This window comes from Carlito syrichta, unplaced genomic scaffold, assembly GCF_000164805.1.
Source record: "Carlito syrichta isolate Samal-C Ts95f unplaced genomic scaffold, Tarsius_syrichta-2.0.1 Scaffold169693, whole genome shotgun sequence".
NCBI lineage: Eukaryota > Metazoa > Chordata > Mammalia > Primates > Tarsiidae > Carlito > Carlito syrichta.
In genome coordinates this window covers 67,083-90,522 of record NW_007113789.1, presented here as the reverse complement: position 1 = coordinate 90,522, position 23,440 = coordinate 67,083, and the positions used below count along the sequence as shown (strand labels likewise).

Here is a 23,440-nt window from a genome sequence, read left to right as displayed (position 1 = left end):
TCACCTCAGCCTCCCAAAGGCGCGGGATGACAGGCTGAGCCACCGAGCCTGGCTAAAATACAATAATTTTATAATTCATTTACTAGTAACTGGTAACCATGAAATTTCCCTACTGTAGTTATACCTTCCTTAGACAAGTCTGCAAATCAGCATCAGTTATTTGCAAAATACTATATTAGCTATACTGTCAGTTTTCTTAAGGTTGCTCAAAGATAACCTAAAATCACAGCCATCATATGATCATACAAATGATCAGATAAGTCAGACCTGGTCTATCACTAGCATTTATAAAACTAGACCCACAGAAAGAACTAGGTCTGGGGACACGTGTATGGCCTTGTTATAGCAAATGTTTAGCCTGTCCTGGCTATCATAAAATCAGAACAGCAAGAATATTCGCAGGATTATTTCATTATTATTTCTAAGTATTGTCCTGTTGGTAATATTAATTAAGTAACACATTAGTATTACTCAGCCTGTGATCCCAGTGCTTTGGGAGGCCAAGGTGAGTGGATTGCCTGAGGCTGCGGGTTCGAGACCCGCCTCGGCAACTTGGCAAGACCTCATCTCTACAATAAATCAAAAACTAGCTGGGCGTGGTAGCGCGCGCCTGTAGTTCCAGCTACTTGGAAGGCTGGGGCGGAAGGATCGCCGGAGCTCAGCAGGTCGAGGCTGCGGTGACCATGAGTATGCCACTGCACTCCAGCCTGGGCAAGAGTCAGACTCCAACTCAAAAAAAAAAATCTCGTGAGATACAGTCATGAGGTTGTTTGTTTATTTGTTGATTTTGTTCAGACACGAGTCTTTATTGATTGCTTTTCCGTGCTCTAAACTGAGCACCCTTTTGCTAAGACAAAAACAGACTTTTCTCCTACGTGTTTGGGTTAGAACAAGGAAATGCCAAAAATTCTAATACATCACTGTTTTCCACATCAGCTTGTTTCTAAGAGGAGTAAGTGGCTCCTGGCCTTTCTGACAAGGTCTGGATGATCCCCAAAGCATTGGAGCAGCTGTGGGGAGGCGGGCCCTGTGTACCTGTGTGACCCGGCCGACTCCCGCAGGCACGTGTCCGCCATTTGAGCCAGTGGCAGGGTATCGGGTTCTAGCAGCTTTATCCTTTGCAGAGTGGAAGTCACACTTCAGTGAGCATCACACCTGCTCGCGTGTGAGCCACCTGAGTACACTGGCGAAGGTCAGGACCCACTTACGAGCCGCCTGAATACGAGTTATGTGTGGTTAAAAGTTCATGAGCCCTTACTTGCCGGATGAAGGTTTTGCTGCTTTTTGAACAGCGAAGTTCTTATGGATTAGAAACCAAAAATGTTTAAATAAAATCCAAATATCTTTTATAGGATCAGTGTTCAAATTTAAACAAGTACTCAGATGCTGAAGTAAAAAAGTCTTGAATAGAGCTTTAAAAATACATTATTTAGCAATCCAGTATATTTGGAAACAACGTGGAAATATTTGACAGGTATAATGTGGGCACTGAACGATTATTTTTGGAAAGGCGATATATCCTCTCTTCCAACAATCTAAAGTTCCCATAGACCGAAATGTTGTTATGTACCAAAAATTTAAAAATATGGAAACTCAGCCGGGCTCGGTGGCTCAGCCTGTAATCCCGCACCTTTGGGAGGCTGAGGTGAGTGGATTGCCTGAGCCCGCGGGTTTGAGACCCGCCTGGGCAACTTGGCGAGACCTCATCTCTACAATAAATTAAAAAATCACTTGGAAGGCTGAGGCGGAAGGATCGCCGGAGCCCAGCAGTTCGAGGCTGCGGTGGCCGGGAGCGGCCACTGCACTCTAGTCTGGGCGACAGTGAGACTCCAACTCAAAAAAAAAAAATATGCAAACTCCCTTATGCTAAGGGACTAACAGCCACCCAGATGTGCATAAACGTGGGATTTTTCTGTCTCTTGATCTCCTCACCTTTTAGTGAACACTCATTTGATTAGGGCAGTGATTAGGAAACAAGTTAGCATTATTTATTTTACCATGATTTTTAATAAGAGTCTGAATATGAAAGAAATAGACTTTCCCTCCCATGCCAAAGGCCCGTGAACATTACTTTTTAAACTTTTCCACGTGCATTCTTTTTTTTTTTTTTTGAGTCAGAGTCCTATTCTGTCATCCAGGCAAGTACGGTGGCATGATCATAGCTCACTGCAGCCTCCACCTCCCGGGTTTAGATGATTCTTCCACCTCAGCCTCCCAAGTAGCTGGAACTACAGGCGCACACCACCATGCCTGGCTAATTTTTTTTGGAGAGACACAGTCTCACTATGTTGCCCACACTGGTCTCAAATTCTTGGGCACAGGCCATCCTCCTGTCTCAGCCTCCCAAAGAGCTGGGATAACAGGCGTGAACCACCATGCTCAGCAAATTTCCCATTTGCATTCTATCTTATAATATGCAGTTTGCCCTTGAACAACACAGCTTTGAACATGTGGGTCCACTGATACTTGGGTTCTCTTCTGCCTCTGCCACCCTTGAAATATCAAGGCCAAACCCTCCTCTTCTGCCTCCTCAGTCTACTCAACAGGAAGATGACCAGGATGAAGACCTTTGTGATGATCTACTTCTACCGAATGAATTGTAAATATATTTTCTCTTACTTATGCTATTTTAACATTTTTTTCCTCTCACTTTATTGTAAAAAATACAGTCTGAGCTGGGCTCGATGGCTCAGCCTGTAATCCCAGCACTTTGGGAGGATTACTTGAGCGTAGGAGTTTGAGACCAGCCTGGGCAACATAGTGAGATCTCGTCTCTTTAAAAAAAAAAAAAAAAAAATTAACCAGGCATGGTGGAGTGTGCCTTTAGTTACAGCTACTTAGAGGCTGAGGTAGAAGGATCTCCTGAGCCCAGCAGGTCAAGGTTGCCTTAGGTCATGATCATGCCCCTGCCCTCCAGCCTAGGCAACAGAGTGAGACTCCAACTCAAAAATAAAAAAAAAATCAACAGTAGTATGGTATAGTGCAATACAGTATAGATTGTATAGTATTTTTAATATCCTGCTGTATCTGAAGATAACATTTGTTTTGTTTTGAGTCAGAGTCTCACTCTGTCACGCAAGCTGGGGTGCAGTGGCACACTCATGGCCAACACAGCCTCAACTTTCTGGGCTCAGACGATCCTTCCACCTCAGCCTTCCAAGTAGTAGCTGGGACTATAGACATGCATCACCACGCCCGGCTAATTTTTCTTTACTTATTGTAGAGATGAGGTCTTGCCAAGGCTGGTCCCAAAGCCCTGGGCTCAGGCAATCCTCTTGCCTTCACCTCCCAATGTAATGGAATCACGGGAAGGAGCCACTGTACCCGCACGTAACATTTTTTTAAAAAGAAAAAGTATGGCTCACACCTATAATCCAAGTACTTTGGGAAGTCAAGGCGGGAGAATCATCTGAGGCCAAGAATTTGAGAACACCCTGGGCAACATAGCAAGATCCCATCTCTACAAAAAGTAAAATGAAGATATATATTAGCCAGGCATGGTGGTGCACACCTATAGTCCCAGCTACTCAGGAGGCTGAGGTGGGAGGATTGCTTGAGCCCAGGAAGTCAAGGGTGCAGTGAGCCATGATCATATCACTGCACTCCAGCCTGGGTGACAGAGTCAGACCCTATCTCAAAAGAAAAATACAAAGAAAATAAAATTTAAAAAATATATTTAGCTTTAGTCTTTATATGGTTGAATTTTTGCTGGGCCACAGCAGTAAAAAATAAAGGAGCTTTTTGTTCTAGAACTCTCCCCTTCTCTGCTCATAGGACAGGGAGACACTTCCCCTAGGCATGTTCAGTAATGATAGTGGTAGTTTGTGTGTCTAGAACCTTACAGATTTCACACACGTTATTTCACGTGACTCTCACAATAGTCCTGAGAGGTAAGACCTCTGTCATCCTGCTTTTACAGATTTGGAAACTGAGGCCCAGCATAGGCAGCAGAGTTGGGTCTAAGAACCCAAGTCTTCCTTGCTCTGAGTCTTTTTTGTTTTGTTTGTTGGGTTTTTTTTAGTTAAAGTCTCACTCTGTTGCTCAGGCTGGAGTGCCGTGGCACGCTCACGGCCACTGCAGCCTCCACCTGCTGGGCTCATGCAATCCTTCCACCTCAGCCTTCCAAGGAGTTGGAACTACAGGGGCGTACTACCACCCCTGGCTTATTTTTTATTTATAGTAGAGACAAGGTCTCACCAAGTTGCCCAGGCTAGTCTTGAACCCCTGAGCTCGGGCAATCCTCTCGCCTTGGCCTCCCAAAGTGCTGGGATTAAAGGCTTGAGCCACCGCACTTGGCCTTTTTTTTTTTTTCAAGTCAGACTCTCACACTGTTGCCCAGGCTGGAGTACAGTAGCATGATCACAACGATCAGAGCTCACAGCAGCCTCAACCTCCTGGGCTCGGGTGATCCTTCCACCTCAGCCTTTCAAGTAGCTGGGACTACAGGTGCACCTGCCCAGGCCCGGCTAATTTTTAATTCTTTGTGGAGATGAGCTTTTACTACGTTGCCTAGGCTGGTCTCAAACTCCTGAAGTCAAGCAATCCTCCTGCCTTGGCCTCCCAAAGTGCTGATATTCCAGGCATGAGCCACCACATCCAGCCTACCTTGAGCCTTTAAACAAAGATGTTCTCCTTTCTGGGGCCCTGTGGGGTGGAAGCGAGAACCTATTCCAGAACAATGGCCTCCTCCTTTTCCATACGCACCCCCTTTTTCTTTTCTTTTCTTTTTTTTGTTGAGTCGGAGTCTCATTCCGTCGCCCAGGCTGAAGTACAGTGGCACACTTGTGGCCACCACAGCCTCGCTCGACCTGCTGGGCTCAGGCGATTCTTCTGCCTCAGCCTTCCAGGTAGTCATCACACCCGGCTAATTTTCTTATTTATGGTAGAGATGAGGCCTCCCAAGGCGCGGGATTGCAGGCTGAGCCACCGAGCCCGGCTGCGCACCCCCTTTCCCTACATGCAGCCCCCCTCCGGCCCCCTCCCACCCCGACTCCGTCTCAGCCATCCCGCAGCACGGACGGAGCGAGGGAGCAAGGCGACCCTCTCACCTTCGCCCGCAGCTTCCGCTCCTTGCGCTCCTGCACCGTGGTCAGGTAGTTGACGGCCGCGTACTCCAGCACCGAGAGGAACACGAACACGAAGCTGACCCAGAGGTAGACGTCCACGGCCTTGACGTAGGAGACCCGGGGCATGGAGGCGTTCACGCCCGTGATGATGGTGGACATGGTCAGCACCGTGGTGATACCTGCAACGCCCAGTCTCAGTTCAGCCGCTGCTGAGGGTGTGGGACGTGCCCGCCTCTCACAAGTCGCCGTTCTACCTGCGCTACCTCTTTTTTTTTTTTGAGTCGGAGTCTCACTCCATCGCCCGGACTGGAGGGCAGTGGCCGCTCCCGGCCACCGCAGCCTCCACCTGCTGGGCTCCGGCGATCCTTCCGCCTCAGCCTTCCAAGCAGCCGGAATTATGGGCATGCGCTGCCACGCCTGGCTGATTTTTTGATTTATTGAAGAGATGAGGTCTCGCTGCCCAGGCGGGTCTCGAGCCCGCGGGCTCAGGCCATCCACTCACCTCGGCCTCCCCAAGGCGCGGGATGACAGGCTGAGCCACCGAGCCCAGCTGCTACCTCTTAAACCGATGAGAGATTTCCCGGATGTGTTTCTGGGGTGGGAGGGTCTGCCCTGCCAACAGCCAGGCCTGTTCCTTACTGTCCACTCCGACTCCCTTGTCTCTCCTTTCCCTTCCAGCACCTGGGAGATCAGGCTTCTGTGATGTGGATGACAAGGTCAGACGCGCTCAGGCGAGGCCCTGTTCTGGCGTGGAACTAGAAATGGCGCCTCAAGGGCCCTGCCTAAACTTTAAGGAATGAACACCTTCTCCCTCATTTAAGCCACATTTTCTTATTTTATATATATGTAGTGATGGGGTCTCGCCATGTTGCCCCAAACTGGTCTCGAACTCCTGGGCTCAAGCAGTCCTCCCGCCTTGGCCTCCCAAGTGCTGGGATTACAGTAAGCCACATTTTTTTTTTTTTTGAGTTGGAGTCTCACTCTGTCACCCAGACCGGAGTGCAGCCTCGACCTGCTGGGCTCCGGCGATCCTTCCGCCTCAGCCTTTCGAGTTGCTGGAAGTGTAGGCGCGCACTACCATGCCCGGCTCATTTTGATTTATTGTAAAGATGAGGTCTCGCCAAGCTGCCCAGGTGAGTCTTGAACCTGCGGGCTCAGGCAATCCCCTTACCTCAGCCTCCCAAAGGCGCGGGATTACAGGCTGAGCCACATTTCTTAAGCCCTTGAAGACTGTAGAACACCCCAGAAGTCTACGGTGCTATGTTCTCCTCCACTGTGTCTTTGTGGTTAAACCCTCTCATTTCTAGGAGTCCAAACAAATTTTGTCCGAATTCACGATGATGAGTTATAAGCATTCACTCTGGAATTCAGGGTCTGTGAAGGGCTAAACCACGGCCCGGAGAATGCAGCCCTCCCCTTCCCGGAAGCCTCACATCACAGGCCCTGCCTCTGAGCACTCGGTCTGTCTACACAAGGCTGCAAATAAAGATTTTGTATTTGTAGAGGACATCGAGGGCATGCGCAGAACCGTCTCATTTATCTGAGTGCTGAATTCCAACACTGCCTGGGTGGGAGTCTATACCCCAAGTGGGTGTATCTCTCTGAAGGGGGATGCAATCAAAGTCAATGCAGACCCGGGCCTGGGATGGACCTGTGGCCCCTGTTTTGTATGGACTTGGAATAAGGTTCTCCTGCCGTTTCTCTCTCACTGACAAGTACCCTGTGACGGAACATCGTCTCTCTGAAAAGAATTGGCCATGGCAGAATGAAAGGAAGACATCTGTGCAGACTGCTGTCTGTGGGAGCTTTGAAGACAATAAGACTGCATTCGATTCTATAGGGGTCTTCTCTGGATCAGGCAATGGTGGAAAATTTCGGAAAGGCGACTGCTACACAGTAGTAGCAGTTCCCAAAGTGATGGGATCAGTACTAAGGGCAAGCTGTAGCTTCTAGCCTTGGGGGTCTTTCACGATCTGATCCAGCACTGTGGCTGGTCTCATGGCAGATCCCACCAGAAGCTCAGGACAGAGCAACGATGCTTCAGATGTCTGTGCCGAATTCCAAATAAAGTGTGTTGGTGCCACTGAGAAACTGAATCTCCCTGAAGGAAAAGATCTTGAAGGGCCACTAAGCCTGACAAATTATATAGGCATTGCCCAGCAAATTGAAAAGTTGCCTTTTGTTCCCTCGGAGGAAGGTGCATTGTGGGAGTTTCCAAGTACGGTGTAAAAGTACAAAGGCGGGGCATGGTGGTTCACGCCTGTAATCCAAGGGGAGATTTGGGAAACCAAGGCAGGAGGATTGCTTGAGCCCAGGAGTTCAAGACCAGCCCATGCAACAGAGCAAGATCCCATCTCTATTAATAAATAAATCAATACCAACATCAGATCAGTATGCTGTTTGCATAGACATGCTGTATATTTAATCACCCAGATGGTGTATTATGATGATGGTCTGGAGGAGAAGAAAGCTTATTGGCTCTGAAGATCACAGAGGCAAGCCATGAGGAACACAGACTGTGGGTTTATCAGGGCAACCACCTGCAACAAACATGAGCAGTTCTCAGGGTCTTATCCATTGCTTCTGACTCTGTATTAACATCTGAGAGATCCAAGCTGGGCGCAGTGGTTCACGCCTATAATCCCAGCACTTTGGGAGGCTGAGGCGAGAGGATTGCCTGAGCCCAGGCGTTTGAGACTAGACTGGGCAACTTGGCGAGACCTATAATAAGTCAAAAAATTAGCTGGGCATGGTGGTGTGTGCCTGTAGTTCCAGTTACTTGGAAGCCTGAGGCGGAAGGATAACCTGAGCCCTGCAGCTCAAGGTTGCAGTGGCCATGAGTGTGCCTGGGAGACAGAGTAAGAATTCTACTCAAAAACAACAAACAAACAACAACAAAAACAAAAATCTGAGCCATCTTGTGTCCTGCCATCAAGGGGGAGTCAACTTTATCTGAAAGGTCAGCTGCTTTCTAAATAGTTCTGCTCTCAATCTGCCATGTTGAACTATGATGGGACTATGACATGATCTCTCGCCTTGGATTTTCTGAAGAAAATGTACTGTACAAAATATAAAAAGACCATTTGTCTTTATATTAAAATGTGTGGTATGACTAAAAACCCCACAAAGCTGGGGACGCTGGAGCACTCCGTGCCCCTCACATTGCAGGAGAGGAAGCCGAGTCCAGCAGCTGACTGGCAACGGCGAGAAGCAGGAGAAACAATTGCTCCTTCTGACTCTTGACAGTCCTCGGCTATGAACTTCAAATCGTGATTTTACTTTTTCTTCACATAGTGATCCATTGGGAAAAAAAATAATCACCACCCTCCCACACCTTATGAAATACTTTTACCCAGTGACACTCTGGCGGGCACAGCTCTGCGGTCGATCCAGAAGGACACCCAGGACAGCATGACCATCAGACTGGCTGGGAAATAGGTTTGGAGCAAGAAGAAGAAGATGTGTCGACGTAACGTGAAGTTGATGTACAGACGATTGTACCAGCCTGGGGGACACAGGGAGAAGCCAGTGACGGTCCATCCGGGAGATCAAAGCACACTCCTTCCCCAGGAGGCCTGCTTTCACAGACATCACCCATATCGGTGACAGAAAGTTGATAGAATACCTTCCTTTTCTAAAATCTAAGCCCTCTCTCCTATATATGTCTTGCCAATATCTAGTGCAGTTACTGCCTTATTTGTTTGGTAATCTAACTTACCTTCACAGCCTTTTGGGGAAAGAAAGAACTGAGCAGAAGTTAAAGTTTCAGTTGTTGGTTTTGTGTTTGGTATTTGCAAATGACATCCATCTTTCTTGAGTGACTCACTGCTCAGGCGTGTGGCTCTAGTTCCTTGAGGCCAGTACCACTGAGGTAGGAGCCAGGAGAGCTAGGTTCTCCTCACTGTCACCTGCATCTTGAGATTGGTCACTCTCCACCTCTGTCCCAGAATAGGCTGTTGACATGATTCTAAATAGACTCCTCACACGAGTCACGAATGAGCTGGCGTCAGCTTGGGTCTCCAGTACTCAGGCCAGCGTACAATTCACTGGCATTCGATCTATACACACTGTTAACATCAATCGCCGCTATTCATTTCCAGAACCCGTTCATCATCCCAAACAGAAACCCTGTACCCGTTAAACATGAACTCTCCACCCCCTCCTCCGGCTCCCGGGAGCCTCTATTCCATCTCTGACTCCGTGAGAGAAATCGAGGGAAATCTGCCTGTCTGCAGTGCCTCGTATCAGTGAATTGTAGTGTCTGTTCTTTTGTGACTTGTGTATTTCATTTGGCATGATGTTTTCAAGACTCCTCCACTTGTGGCAGGAATCATAACCATTCCTCTCTGAAGCTGAGTAATGTTTTATTGACTGTCTACACCACACTGTGTTTATTCATTTGTCTGCTGATGGTGGCTTGGGTTGTTCCCAACTTTTGGCTATTATAGATAATGCTGCTATGAACCTGGGAACTTCTAACACACACCCGCCTAGGCCCCCACCACACACTGACTGGCTCAGCTCCCAGCGGCTCCTTGCGTGCAGCCTGGCCGGGAGTCATGGGGCTCAGGCCGCCTGCTCACTCCCATCCCTGAGGCCTCCCTCCCTCCCTCTCTCTCTCTATGTTATGTCTCACTATGTTGCCCAGGCTGGTCTAGAACTGCTGGGCTTAAACAATCCTCCCACCTCTGTCTCCCAAAATGCTGGGATTACAGACATGAGCCATCACGCCCGGCCTCAGGTCTCTCTTTTTAAAAATTGTATTTTAAGGCCAGGCTCGGTGGCTCAGCCTGTAATCCCAGCACTTTGGGAGGCTGAGGCGAGTGGACTGCCTGAGCCAGTGGGTCTGAGACTAGCTTGGGCAACTTGGCGAGATCTCGTCTCTACAGTAAATCAAAAATTAGCTGGGCAGGGTAGCGCGCGCCTTGTATTTCCAGCTACTTAGAAGGTTGAAGTAGAAGGATTGCCTGAGCTCAGCAAATGGATGCTGGGTTGACCACGAGTGTGTCACTGCACTCCAGTCTGGGCAATGGAATAAGACTCCAACTCAAAAAAAAATTTGTTTTATAGTTGAATACTCAGTCCCAACAGGTCTCTCTTTTCCAAAACCTCGATTCTTCACTGTTTGCACAGAGAGTGTTTTAGCACTTAGATCTATCCAGTTGCACATCTTGAGTCTTTCCATTGTGTGAAAATCCTTGAGGGCAGGAAGCAAGATCTGGGCTCCTCTCTATCCCTCCAGGCCCTAACACTCCCCTCACACGTGGACACCCTTAGTGACCACCTGCTGGACTAATGAAAAGTTGTGACGGGGTCTTATCTCCCAGCACCTGATTTGGAAACAGGGTCTTTGCAGACGGCATTAAGGTGAAATGAGGTCATACTGGATTGATATGGACCCTATTCCAATGGCTGACAGCCTCAGAGAAGAGGGACGTTTGGATCCAGGCACCCAGACAGGAGGACACCGTGTGAGGACACAGAGACACGGGAGGTGGCCACGTGATGGCGTAGGCAGAGAGCAGAGTGATGCGGCCGCCAGCCAAGAAATGCCAAGGGTTGCTGGCAGCCACCAGAAACTGGGACGAGGCAGGAAGGATTCCTCCCTAGAACCTTCCGTGGGAGCATGGCCCTTGGGCTTCTGGCATCTGTGAGGAATACACTTCTGTTGTTTCTAGCACCCAGTTGGTGGTTCTTGGTTACCGTAGCCCCAGGACACTAACACAAGGGTTATGCTGGTGATTCTAGAGAAGAGCTGACACAGCCATCCTCTCAGACTTCAAACATTGCCCAGGATTCAGAAAGAGGCAATGCTGGGCATTAAGAACAAATCTAGAGATCTCAATACAGGCAATAAATACATTCCCTCTGAAAGCCGTCTTATTAAGCAGAACAAATCAGGTTACAGACTAGCATGAAAAATCACACAATTAAAGCAGGACTTTTTATTTTTTAAAATCACTCCATCGTCCAGGCTGGAGTGCAGTGGCGTGGCAGCCTCAACCTACAGGGTTCAGGCGATCCTTCCACCTCAGCCTTCCAAGTAGCTGGGACTACAGGCATGTGCCACCACGCCTGGCTAATTAAAAAAAAAAAATTTATTGCAGAGATTAGGTCTTGCCATGTTGCCCGGGCTGGTCTCAAACTTCTGGGCTCAGGCAATCCTCTTGCCTCTGCCTCCTAAAGTGCTGGGGCATGAGCCACTGCGCTCAGCTAAAGCAAGATGTCTCCAAGGGTGTTTGCTAAACTGTTAGGAGTGATAACCTCTGGGGATGGGACTTCAGAGGACAGCAGCTTCACTATCCTTTGCTTTCGGCTTTTAAGTGCTATTTCTATGAAGTCTGACAATTAGGTTCATGAACCATCCTAGAAAAAGTACTGCATACCCCATGCTGAGTATCACTATGGCCACCTTCGAAGTACTCCCCTTGGGAAGCCATGCACCGACACCAGTGTCTAGTCCACCCTTCAAGACAACTTTGGAATTCCTTTTCTGGAATGGCCACCAGAGCGGCTGTCGTTGTTTGTTGAGGTGTGAGCATTAAGTTCGTGAACTTGCCACTGTGCTTTGTACAAAATCGCTGTTTTGGAACCCCCTTCCTACTCGCCTGATCTGGACCCCAGTGGCTTTTTTCTTTGTCCAAAGATAAAGGAAATACTGAGAGGAAGACATTTGATGACATTCGGGGCATCGAGGGCCACACGACGACAGTTTTCAGTTCCAGAAAAAGAGTCCCAAAACTGCTTTGACGGGTGGACTAGGTGCTCCCAGGGGGAGCACTTTGAAGTTGACTGCGGTGATATTCAGCAAGGAGGTACGCAGCACTTTTCTAGGGTGAGTTCGCAGACTTGTCAGGCCTCGTATTTTGCAGGACTAGGCGTTATTTTGAGGACCCAAATGTATTTTCACTGGGGTTCGGGCTGAAGGAGAATTCAAATGTGTCTTCTTCCACATTTGAATCAGACTGTGGCAAAGGTTAGCTACCCGTGCTGCTGTAGAAGGCCAGCCTGGACGCCGTGTGAAACTTTTGGATCAGAAACTGAGACAAGGAGATCTTCTCATCCGTTTTCAGGGATTCGTCCCCGTTCTTCCAGTACAGCATCAGATCTTCGTCCGTATAGGCATCTTTGGGGAGAGGAAAATAAGTTACCTGGACTCCTCTGCTTCTGAGGCAGGGAGGAGCGGCAGGGAAACCCCAGGACAGCCTAGAAGCAAGCAGGTTCTAACACCGGCGGGCCCTCCTCGTGTCGTGACTAGGAGAACGGCATGCGACTAGGAGAATGGCACGCGGATCGGCAAGGGAAGGAGAGGAAGGAATGAGGAATGCGGATACTTACAGCTCTCCAGCTCCAAAGAACAGGTCTGGGAGTCCAGGGGAAAGTGGCTGAAGTCCATGTTGCACATGGCGGTGACCGTGATCCTAGACAACCCAGAGACACACGTTGGCTTGTGCAGCGCATTATCGGCTCGCGTCTGCCCAGGGTAAGGCGGACACGGCCACGACCAAGGGCAGCTGCCTCCTCACGTCCACTTAAGATGTTTAGGAACATGAGTATCTAAGTTGCAGAGCCTTCTAGAGCTGTGCCGTCTGCAGCAGACTGCTAGTGCTCCCCCAGGTCCCCTTCACTGGGCTGCTTCACTGCTGCCCCAGCCAAAGCAGTGTTGGCTGCTAATGGCCGACACCTGCCCCCTCCTTTGGACACGGCCCTCAGTCAGCAGGGCCGCCTCTCCCGAAGATTCCTGAAAGGCCCCTTCCCTCTCCCCACTCAGGCCAGGAAGTGTCTGCTCTCAACAATTAATCTTGGGTGTGAGCTGTGCAAGCAGGTCAGGAGGACGTGGAGTAAGACTGTCTGGCCAGGTGTGGTGGGTCACTCCTGTCATCCTAACACTTTGAGAGACTGAGGTGGGAGGATTAATTGAGCCAGAAGTTCGAGACTAGCCTAGGCAACATAGCGAGACCCCATCTCTACAAAAATAAAACATTTTTTAAAAAGAGAGAAAACTGCTTAAATCGCTCAAGTTAGTCCAGAAGCCAATCTGCAATACCTCCCAATAAACAGTAGCCACGGTTTTAAATCTTTATCATTGGCCAGGCTCAGTGGCTCAGCCTGTAGTCCCAGCGCTTTGGGAGGACGAGGTGAGTGGATTGACAGCCCGCGGGTTCGAGACTCACCCGGGCAACTTGGCGAGACCTCGTCTCTACAATAAATCGAAAATTAGCTGGGCATGGTAGCGCGTGCCTGTAGTTCCAGCTACTTGGAAGGCTGAGGGAGAAGGATCGCGGAGCCTAGCAGGTCGAGGCTGTGGTGGACTGGGAACGTGCCACTGTACTCCAGTCTGGGTGACAGAGTGAGACTGCAACTCAAAAAAAAAAAAATCTCTATGATCAATCAACTAGAATTACAGGTTCTCAGGGATGGAAGGTAAAGTACATTGAAGGTCACTGTCTCTATCTGCTAATTTGGGTCAAAGTAGTCTTCTTTTTTTTCTTTTTTGAGTCGGAGTCTCACTCTGTCGCCCAGACTGGAGTGCAGTGGCCGCTCCCGGCCACCGCAGCCTCGACCTGCTGGGCTCCGGAGATCCTTCTGCCTCAGCCTTCCGAGTAGCCGGACCTACAGGCATGTGCTACCACGCCCGGCTGATTTTTTGATTTATTGTAGAGATGAGGTCTCGCCAAGTTGCCCAGGCGGGTCTCGAACCCGCGGGCTCAGGCCATCCACTCACCTCAGCCTCCCAAAGGCGCGGGATTACAGGCTGAGTCACCGAGCCCGGCCAAAGTAGTCTTCTAACCCAAGCTGAAGACCCCCAGTGATGGGCAAGTTGCCCCCTGCTGGGGTGGTTTCTTTCTTTCCTTCCTTCCTTCCTTCTCTCCTTCCTTTTTTTTCTGAGTCAGGTTTTCACTCTGTCACCCAGGCTGGAAGGCCATAGCGCGATCATGGCTCACTGTAGCCTTGATCTCCTGGGCTCAGGCAGCCCTTCCCCTTCAGCCTCCCAAGTAGCTGGGACTACAGACTCGCACCACCATTTTTGTAGAGATGAGGTATCACTATGTTGCCAGGCTGGTAGTGAACTCCCAGTTCAAACAATCCTCCTACCTCAGCCTCCAAAGGGTTAGAATTATAGGCGTGAGCCACCAGGCCCAGCCCATTTCATCTTTAGACAGTTCAGACTGGCATCAGAAGGTGGGTACTCTCCCAAGCAGCCCACAGATCCAACCACAGTGACCAAGTCTTCAGGGCCAAAGGGACCGACCACACACATCGCAAAGACACCGGACAAAGGAGCGATGACCCCCGAACAGCTACCTCATGCTGTACAACACGTGTCCGTCCGGGAACACCCTGAGCATAATGTTGTCGGTGGTGGTGTCATGAGTGAACGACCTTTTGGAGTGAACAAAGAAGACGTCGGGGACCCAGATCTTCTTCACCAGCCGGCCGTCGAAGGTCATGCTCTTGTTGCTGGAGCTGGAGAAGGCCAGCCTCTCGTCCTTCCAGTAATGTCGCAGGTACAGGGTCATGGTGAAGTCCTGTGGGAGCCAGGCCAAGACAGGACAGAAACGGCTTAGCAAGCGTCCTTCCTTGCAGTTGACCCGTCACCCACCACTGTAAGGGAGGGACATCCTGCGCTCAGCCTCCAAAGTCAGAGGTGACAGTTCCACAGTCCTGCAGCACGACAGCCGAGGTGATGGCACTGCTGCCATCAGAAAGGGAATGGCTCGCTTTCACGTATCATGAGGTTAGAGCCCGGGAGACTCAGCAGCCTTTTACAGGCTTTGCCAGGGAAACTACAGCCGTGATGCCGGCAGCTGCACACGTGGTTCCCTCCCCACTGGCTAACCACTCCGCTTCAGCATAGTGGCCACTTCCAGAAACCTGGGCAGTCAAGGGTCCCTCGTGGAGGGTTTCTACCTCTAGACTTGCAAGATCCTTGAAGGAAGAAGTATGCCTGCCCACCGTGAAATCCCCCTTCACGCTGAATTTAGTGCCTGGCGAGGCACCGAGTAGACACTCCATGCATATTTGCCGTTTGGAAAACTGGGGAGGTAAATGGATGAGCAGATGGGCAGTGCACACCTGTCATAATTTCTATGTGCAATTTTATCTTGTGAAAATGTGTCTCGGGCTGGGTACAGTGGCCCATGCCTGTGATCTCACCAGTTTAGGAGGCTGAGGCGGAAGGATTGTTTGAGTCCAGGAGCTTGAAACCAGCCTGGGCAACATAGTGAGACCTTGTCTCTACAGAGTATCAAAAAATTAGCCAGCCGTGGTGGCACGCAACTGCAGTCCCAGCTACTTGGGAGGCGAATGCAGGAAGATCGCTTGAGCGCAGGGGTTGAAGGTGAACCGTGATCGTGCCACGGCACTCCAGCCTGTGTGACAGACTGAGACCCCTACTCAAAAAAAAAAGCTTCCCAGCCTGCATAGTTGGCTCCTTAAACCAAGAGTCTGGCCATTCTTTGTGGTCAGTGCTAAGACGTCAGCGCATAAGGGAAAATCACTGCCCAAAGATCATCTTCTGGGAGCAGAGGGAAGAAGAGCAGAAAGAGTGCATGGGGGTGGCAGGCCCTGGGGGAGCCCCAGGAAGGGAGGTGGGAAGGGGTACAGACAGAGTTTCTGAGGCCGGCTGCCCTGGCTCACATCTGTAATCCCAGCACTTTGAGAGGCCAAGGCAAGAGGATTGCTTGAGGCCAGGTGTTCGAGATCAGCCTAGGCAACATAGAAAGACTTCGTCTCTACAAAAATTAGCTGGGCATGGTGGCATGTGCCTGTAGTCCCAGCTACTCAGGAGGCTGGGGGAAGAGGATCGCCTGAGCCCAGGAGGTCGAGGCTGTAGTGAGCTGTGATCATGCTACCGCACTCTGGTCTAGGAGTTAGAGTGAGACCTGGACTCAAAAAAAAAAGAGAGAGAGATAGTGTCTGCATGAGGGTCTGTCCCTAGACTGATCCTGGCTCCCAGGGCATCAGCAACTGCCAAGGACTCCCCTTCCACACACCAGGAGAACAGCCGATACATGAGCAGGAGAGACTAGCCACATGTCCCTTCTAGTCACACAGCTGGAGATGACGCGCCAAGGGACACCGCCCAGAGGAAGGGTCCCCCTGTAGATTCACACACGCCAGCTGTGCGTGGTCACCTTGGGGTTGCAACCTACCTCCTCCGGGCTGGAGTCCGCCTGCTTCCCCCTGGCTGGTGGGTGCTCTGAGAGAGGAAGTCCTTCTAGGGACCCTCCCTGGAATCCTGAGAGCCTTCCCCTCCAGGGCCGACAAGCTTTGCAAGGGTTGACTCGGGCCTCGGGCAGCCAGCCTGGGCCCAGCCGTGGGATACCCCGAGGCTGGCAACACACACTCGAGCATCTTAGAAGCTGTCACAGCTGCTCCTTTCACACCAGGACCCCCTCTTTGACCAGGAGCTGGAGCTATCGGGGGTGACAGCATTGTGTCAGTCAATAGCAGCCCTGCTGTGCTGGGATAGTTGGGAGTCAGGGAAGCCCCACCCTTCCAGGGCCCTTTCCCTTCTAGGTCACACAGTGCGACGGCCTTATGGTGACAAGGGCAGGGACTGTGCCTGCCGTGTGCACCATTCCCAGGACAAGGTGTATGTGTAGTTCGTGCTCATTGGAGGAATAAATTTCATTCGTTCCACTGGGGATCCACACTGGAAGATACAGAGGTAAAAAATAAAAGACAAGGCAGGGAGAAATGGCTCACGTCTGTAATCCCAGCACTTTGGGAGGCCGAGGTGGGAGGATCGCTTGAGCCTAGGAGTTTGAGACCAGCCTGGGCAACGTAGCAAGACCTTGTCTCTACAGTAAATCAAAAAATTAGCCAGGTGTGGCAGAGCATGCCTGTAGTCCCAGCTATTCAGGTGGCTGAGGTGGAAGGATCCCCAGAACCCAGCAGGTAGACGCTGGGGTGGCCGTAATTGTGCCACTGCACTCCAGCCTGGGTGACGGCGTGAGACCCTGACTTAAATAAGTAAATAAGACCACATAAATAAGTACGTAAATATGAAAGATGACAAAAATAAACAAATAAAAGATGAGTCCCTACACTTGCGGAGCTTATAGTCGAGTGTGGGAGAAAGCCAAGGTACCAGAAACCCTCACATAAATAGGTAGCATAGTTACCCATAATATAGTCGGTGACAAGGGAAAAGCAGAAACTCTTGAGACCAGGAGGGCAGGGAAGCCTCTCTGAAGACTCCTCATGTTAGGGGAGGCTTGAAGGAGAGAGGGAGACCATGGTGGGAAGGGTCAGAGCAGGAATGTGTCCGAGGTCCCAGAAGCAGAAGGAAAAGAGAGTTTGCGCCGGGCTTGGTGGCGCAGCCTGGAATCCCGCACCTTTGGGAGGCTGAGGTGAGTGGATTGCGGGTTCGAGACCCACCTGGGCAGTGAGACCTCATCTCTACAATAAATCAAAAAATCAGCCAGGCGTGGTAGCACATGCCTGTAATTCTGGCTACTCGGAAGGCTGAGGCGGAAGGATCGCCGGAGCCCGGCGGGTCGAGGCTGCGGTGGCCGGGAACGGCCGCTGCACTCCAGTCTGGGCGACAGAGCAAGACTCCAACTCAAAAAAAAAAAAAAAAGAAAAGGGAGTTTGCAAACTGACTGACGCAAGAAGAGGGAAGAGGATGGGGAGCAGGTGCTGTCTCCATGATGAGCCCCTGCAGGACAATCAGAGGGCGTGAGCATGCGGTGGTAAAGTTGGGGTAAACAAGTCGGGGGCCCCGCCAAGGAGTGGGCGGGGGGAGCTGTGCTAGCAGCAGGAATGGAAAACCTAGGAACTGGGGGGTTTCAGACTCAACTGTCTGCCTCGAGCATCTTCCAAGCGTGGCTGGTCGACAAGTTGTCTCACTGGTGGAGTATGTTCAAAACACAAATTTTCACCCGGGTATAGTGGCTCACACCTGTAATCCCAGCACTTTGGGAGGCAAAGGCAAGAGGATCACTTGAGCCCAGGAGTTCAAGACTAGCCTAGACAACAGAGTGAGACCTCGTCTCTACCAGAAAAATAAAATTAACCAGGCATGGTGGCGCACGCCTATAGTCCCAGCTAATCGAGAGGCTAAGGAGGGAAGATGGCCTGAGCCCAGGAGGTTGAGGCTGCGGTGAGCCATGATCGTGCCAACTTCCAAGTCCCTAGTCCATTCCCAACAGCCCCTGTTCTGCCCTCACTGGCCCGGTCTGCACCGCCGAGGCCTCCCACAGCACAGACCCTCACAGCAACTCAGCCAAACGACCCTTCCCTGGAGGCCTCCCGGCGAGGGCATTACATACCATGTCCACCTCAGAGATGCTGTCCAGACTTTCCACCTGCACGTCCACGCCCACCGGGATGGCTGGGCCTGCAGAACAGAGACAGCTGGTTGGTTAAGGCTCCTTCCTCTGTGCCCCTGCCACCTCTCCCTGGGAAGCCAGAACTGGCGTGGGGGTAGGGGGTGGAGTGGCTCAGGATCCTGAGAGGGTTTTCTTGCTAGTTGCTGGTGTGTTGGGTGCCCGAGCTTTCTCAGAGAGGGCAGCAGCTATGCCTGCCTTTTATGCCGTTTCTGGGCCAAGGTGGATGCGTAGTCCATGCTCGTTGGAGAAGTCGCTGAGCGATCACTACTTTCTACTTCCCAGGGCTGTCTCTGCGGGGTACAGGTCATAATGCTGCTCTAGTGACTAGTTGGAGGCCCAGTCATTTGTCCTCCTGTGACATCTAAACAGACTGCCAGGCATGGTGGCAAATGGCTGCAATCTCAACACTTTGAGAGGCCGGAGGATTGCTTGAGCCCAGGAGTTCAAGACCAGCCTGGGCAACACAGCGAGACCTCGTCTCTATGAAAAATCACAAAAGTTAGCCAGGAGTGGTGGCACGCACCTGTAGTTCCAGCTACTCAGGAGGCTGAGGCGGGAGGATGCCTGAGCTCGGGAGGTCAAGGCTGCAGTGAGCGATGGTTGTGCCACTGCACTTTAGTCTAGGTGAAAGAGTGAGACCCCAACACACACACACACACACACACACACACACACACACACACACACACACACAATCTTAGGGAAAAACACAAAACCTGTTTTTGACAAGCATACTAACAAACGCCAGTATACAACAGCCAAAACATTTCTAAAGAGTCAAGTGGGAGTGGAGCTGGGCCTTTGGGGGAGAGGGTACTGCCCAGAGACCAGTCCAGCTGCACCTGGGTCCTCTGAGTCCCAACCAGAGGACGGGACCAGGACATTCTGCCCCACTGTGGTCTGAGTGAGGAGAGCCTGAGCGGGGCAGGGTGAGTCTGCGTCTTAGGGAATGCGCCGAATGAGAAGGCCCTGATATTGACTGTGGGCGGGGAAGGAGGACCAGAGACCCTGACCTGGAGTACATAGGAACTGGAAGCTCCCTCCTCAGCTCCAGTCCAGATGAGAGATGGCGGACCCCCTGGAGGTGGACCAGGACAGGGGATGGACTCACTGGCTGCCTCCAGATCGCCCCTGTAGGCTTGCCAACCCCCGAAATCCCACCATTAAAGAGTTCCTTTCTTGGCTGAGCCTGATAGCATAGAAGGATTGTGTTTATTACTGGTGGGAATGGGTGACTATTTTCTGCATTCTTAAACGTGAAAGCAAATAAATACAATTCTTTACTTTAAATCTTTATTTTTCCCTCTCAGATAAATCAAAGTTGACCTATCTTCCCGTGCTCCTCCACTGATGCCTTAGGTCAGGGGCTGTGAGAAATCCCTGCTCAGACAGCCTTGTTCTTGTATTCTAGGCTCCAGGAGAGCTCTGAAGATGCCGGAAATGGAATATTCAGTGTGGGGGGGACCCCTCCGCAGGGCTCACTATCGAGCCTGTCTTTCTCCTCCGAGGGGCTTGCAACTCGAGGGAGGGTCTGCAGGCAGCCTGGCCAGGCCCCCTCCCAGTACTCAGATCCCCACCCCTTGCTACGGGCTCCCAACACTGTCACCGCCTAGTCCTTGGGACCCTTGCTAGTCTGAAGAACTCAGATGGCCCAGAGTGGAGCCCTGAACCCCGACGGCACTGCCTCCTGTGTGCTGTGCTCCAGCCTGCTCCCTGTTTCCCACACACCCTTTCTCTAAAGCGCTAGGTGACCTGCCGCATACAGTGGTCCCAAGAACCAAAGAGAAGAAACGATACAGCAAGCGCCCTCTTTGGACCCACTTTCCAGGGGCCTGGTTTTCAGATAATGTGCACAGTGTTTGACCAGGAGCATGCCACTGCACTCCAGCCTAGGCAACGGGGTGAGACTCCAACTCAAAAATAAATAAATAAATAAAAAGTTGGACAAAATACAAAAACTTCTTTTTGGAGACACCTAAGGTAACAAAATAAGCCATGGTTGGGGGGTTGGAGAGAACAAGGAGATGGGCCCAATATTTGGATCTACTTCTCCTGGGGGCATCTGTCAACTCTGCAGGAGAACTGAAAGGCTTGGGAGGCCAGGCGCAGTGGCTCAGGCCTCTCATCCCAGCACTTTGGGAGGCCGAGGCGAGAGGATTGCCTGAGTCCACGGGTTCGAGACCAGCCCGGGCAACATGGTGAGACTTCGTCTCTACAATAAATCCAAAAATCAGCCGGGCGTGGTAGCGCGCGCCTGTAGTTCCAGCTACTCGGAAGGCTGAGGCGGAAGGACCGCCGGAGCCCAGCAGGTCGAGGCTGCGGGGGCCGGGACCGGCCACTGCACTCCAGTCTGAGCGACGGAGTGAGACTCCGATTAAAAAAAAAAAAGCCTGGGATATGCTTCTGCGTACTTCATGGCGGGAGAGGAGAAAGGAAGAAACCAAACAGACAGGCCGACTAGGATGGCCCCGGTAAAAACTTCCGCTGCCAGCCCCACGGACCAGAGTGAGAACACCTACTTCCGGTCTGTAGCCACGCCCTTTCACACACTTCTTTCTGATTGGTGCATTTTTTCTTGCCCACCCCACCAACCAATCAGTACGCTCCAAGCACTAGCTAAGCCCCTGACTGCAACTGCCTCACCCAAGCCATTCGGTTCCCTCCTGTCTGCTGGACTCGGCAACGTTTGCCTTCCCGAGTAAACTTCGCCTTGTTTGCGCTTCGGTATTCCGGATCCTTGTTCTTCTCCGTCGCCTTCCCTGAGAACGGGATTCTCCCAGCGAGGGCCGTGACCCGTGACACTCTCCTTGGGGCTCTCTGGCTGTGGGCAGCGCCGAGTTCCCGCGCGGGCGCCACCTCGAGCCCGTCCCCGGGGACCATGGTGTCCTCGGTCACCGCGTGACTGTGCGGTTCCAGAGACTCCTGCAGCGAAGCGAGGCTGCGGGTCGGGTCCGGAGCTCGCCCAGTGGAGCTGCCTGCAGCGGGAGTCCGAAGAGTGCTCCCCTGCGGTGGAGGGGAGCCAGAGTAGACAGGCCCCGGCAGGGTTTGCAGCTCAGCTTCCAGCCATGCAGCCATTGAAGGGGGATTCAAGAGGCTGGCTCGCAGTGGCGGTGCCCTGCAGCAACCTGGGGTGAGTGCCACCAGGCACATGGCAGAAAGAACTGTCAATCCTGGCCGGGCTTGGAGGCTCAGCCTGTCATCCCAGCACTTTGGGAGGCCGAGGCGAGTCTCAGCCCACGGGCTCGAGAGCAGCCAGGGCCATTTGGCGAGACCTCGTCGCCGCAATAAAAAAGAAAAGAAAAGAAATTAAAATCCTCTCTGAAGGAAGATAAGGTCACCCTTGGTCTCCAATTACATCTATTGCAATTTATAAATATAATACAGAGGGATGACCAAAAACAGTATACATATTTTAAGAAAGGAGAAACTGTATTAAAATCATAATACTCAATATATGCCGATATCTAAAGATGTATACAAGTCACATTTGACTTCTACAATTACAAGAGGTGCTCAAAGTGGTTACCATCAGTGTCCAGGCACTTCTGATTATGGCGAACTAAAAATAATACATAGATAACATCTGTTAAAATAAGTATACATTTTTTGGCACCCCCATATATAGTTCATAAGCAAAAATAACCAGGAACCTAAGAAAATAAGGCAAATACAATAACCAGCAGGTTACTGTAAACAGACCCATGGAGGCTTTGGATACTGAAATAAGATAGACTTCAGAGTATCAAAGTTTACTATGTGCAAAAATATTTTTTAAAATTAAGACTGAGAATCTCTGCATAAAACTGGAAATTATGAAACATATAATCGCCAGCCTGGGCAACATAGCAAGACCCCATCTCTTAAAAAAAATTTTTTTTAATTACCCGAGTGTGGTGGTGTGCTCCTGTGGTTCAGGGGAGGCAAGGCAGGAGTATCATTTGAGCCCAGGAGGCTGAGGTTGCAGTGAGCTATAATTATGCCACTACACTCCAGCCTGGGTGACAGAGTGAGACCCTGTCTCTAAAAAAAAAATAGAATCAATATAATTTTCCACATTAACAGACTAAAAGAGGAAAATTATTCAATTACCTCAATAGTTGCAGGAAAAGCCTTTACTAAAATTAGTAACCATTAGTGACTTAAAAAAAAAGAAATAGAAGGAAATTTCCTCAATCTGATAAAGAAGAGCTACCAAAAACTGGCATTAGATATCATATTTGATAGTAAAATGTTGTGAGATTTCTTTTGAAATTGGAAATGAGACCAGAATGCCCACTGATACCACTACCATTCAACATTGTACTGAAGATGCTAGCCTGCACAATAGGGCAAGAAAAAAAAAAAACTATGACAAGTGAAAAGTTACAACATCATTTTTATGTTGTATGATTGGGTGTATAAAATTTCAAAATTGGCAAATCAACTATTAGAGTAATAAAAGACTTCAGCAAGATTGTTGAATAGAGTCAATATATAAAAAATCAGTTGTATTTCTATATGCTAGCAAAGTTGCAAAAGGAATTTTTTTTCAAAAATACTATTTATGAAAGCATAAAAAATGCTTAGAAATAAATACACAGACTAGCTCAGGCAACATAGTGAGACCTCGTCTCTACAAAAAATTTAAAAACTAGCTGAGTGTCCATCAACAAGGTATGCATAATGACCACTTGTATACCTAACCCTAAAATGTACCGCACATCTTTAAAATAAAAAATATTTTTAAAAAAGAATAAACAATATAGTCTAAAAAAAAATTAGCCAGGTGTGATGGCACATACCTGTAGTCCCATTTAATCCAGGGGCTGAGGCAGGAGGATTGCCTGAGCCCAGGAGTTTGAGATTGCAGTGAACCATAATCGTGCCATTGCACTCCAGCCTGGGTGACAAAGTGAGACCCTGACTCAAAAAGAGAAAGAAAAGAAGTTACATGCAGCCGGGCTCAGTGGCTCAACCTGTAATCCCGCACCTTGAGAGGCTGAGGTGAGTGGATTGCCTGAGCCTGCGGGTTCGTGACCCGCCTGGGCAACTTGG

The 23,440-nt window shown here is 50.3% G+C and overlaps 1 protein-coding gene and 1 pseudogene across 1 annotated transcript in view; one reads left to right on the top strand and one right to left on the bottom strand.

Moving 5' to 3' along the window:
• GABRR2 (gamma-aminobutyric acid type A receptor rho2 subunit) overlaps positions 1 to 23,440 on the bottom strand; it is a 62,430-nt gene that overhangs the window by 3,759 nt on the left and 35,231 nt on the right. The window contains exons 3-8 of the mRNA XM_008051328.1: positions 18,347 to 18,414; positions 14,373 to 14,596; positions 12,405 to 12,487; positions 12,052 to 12,192; positions 8,419 to 8,571; positions 5,049 to 5,245 (exon numbers count right to left, since the gene is read on the bottom strand). Coding sequence (XP_008049519.1) covers positions 5,049 to 5,245; positions 8,419 to 8,571; positions 12,052 to 12,192; positions 12,405 to 12,487; positions 14,373 to 14,596; positions 18,347 to 18,414 — 866 coding nt within the window. The remainder of the gene's footprint in view (positions 1 to 5,048; positions 5,246 to 8,418; positions 8,572 to 12,051; positions 12,193 to 12,404; positions 12,488 to 14,372; positions 14,597 to 18,346; positions 18,415 to 23,440) is intronic.
• LOC103252740 lies at positions 5,635 to 8,309 on the top strand (annotated as a pseudogene).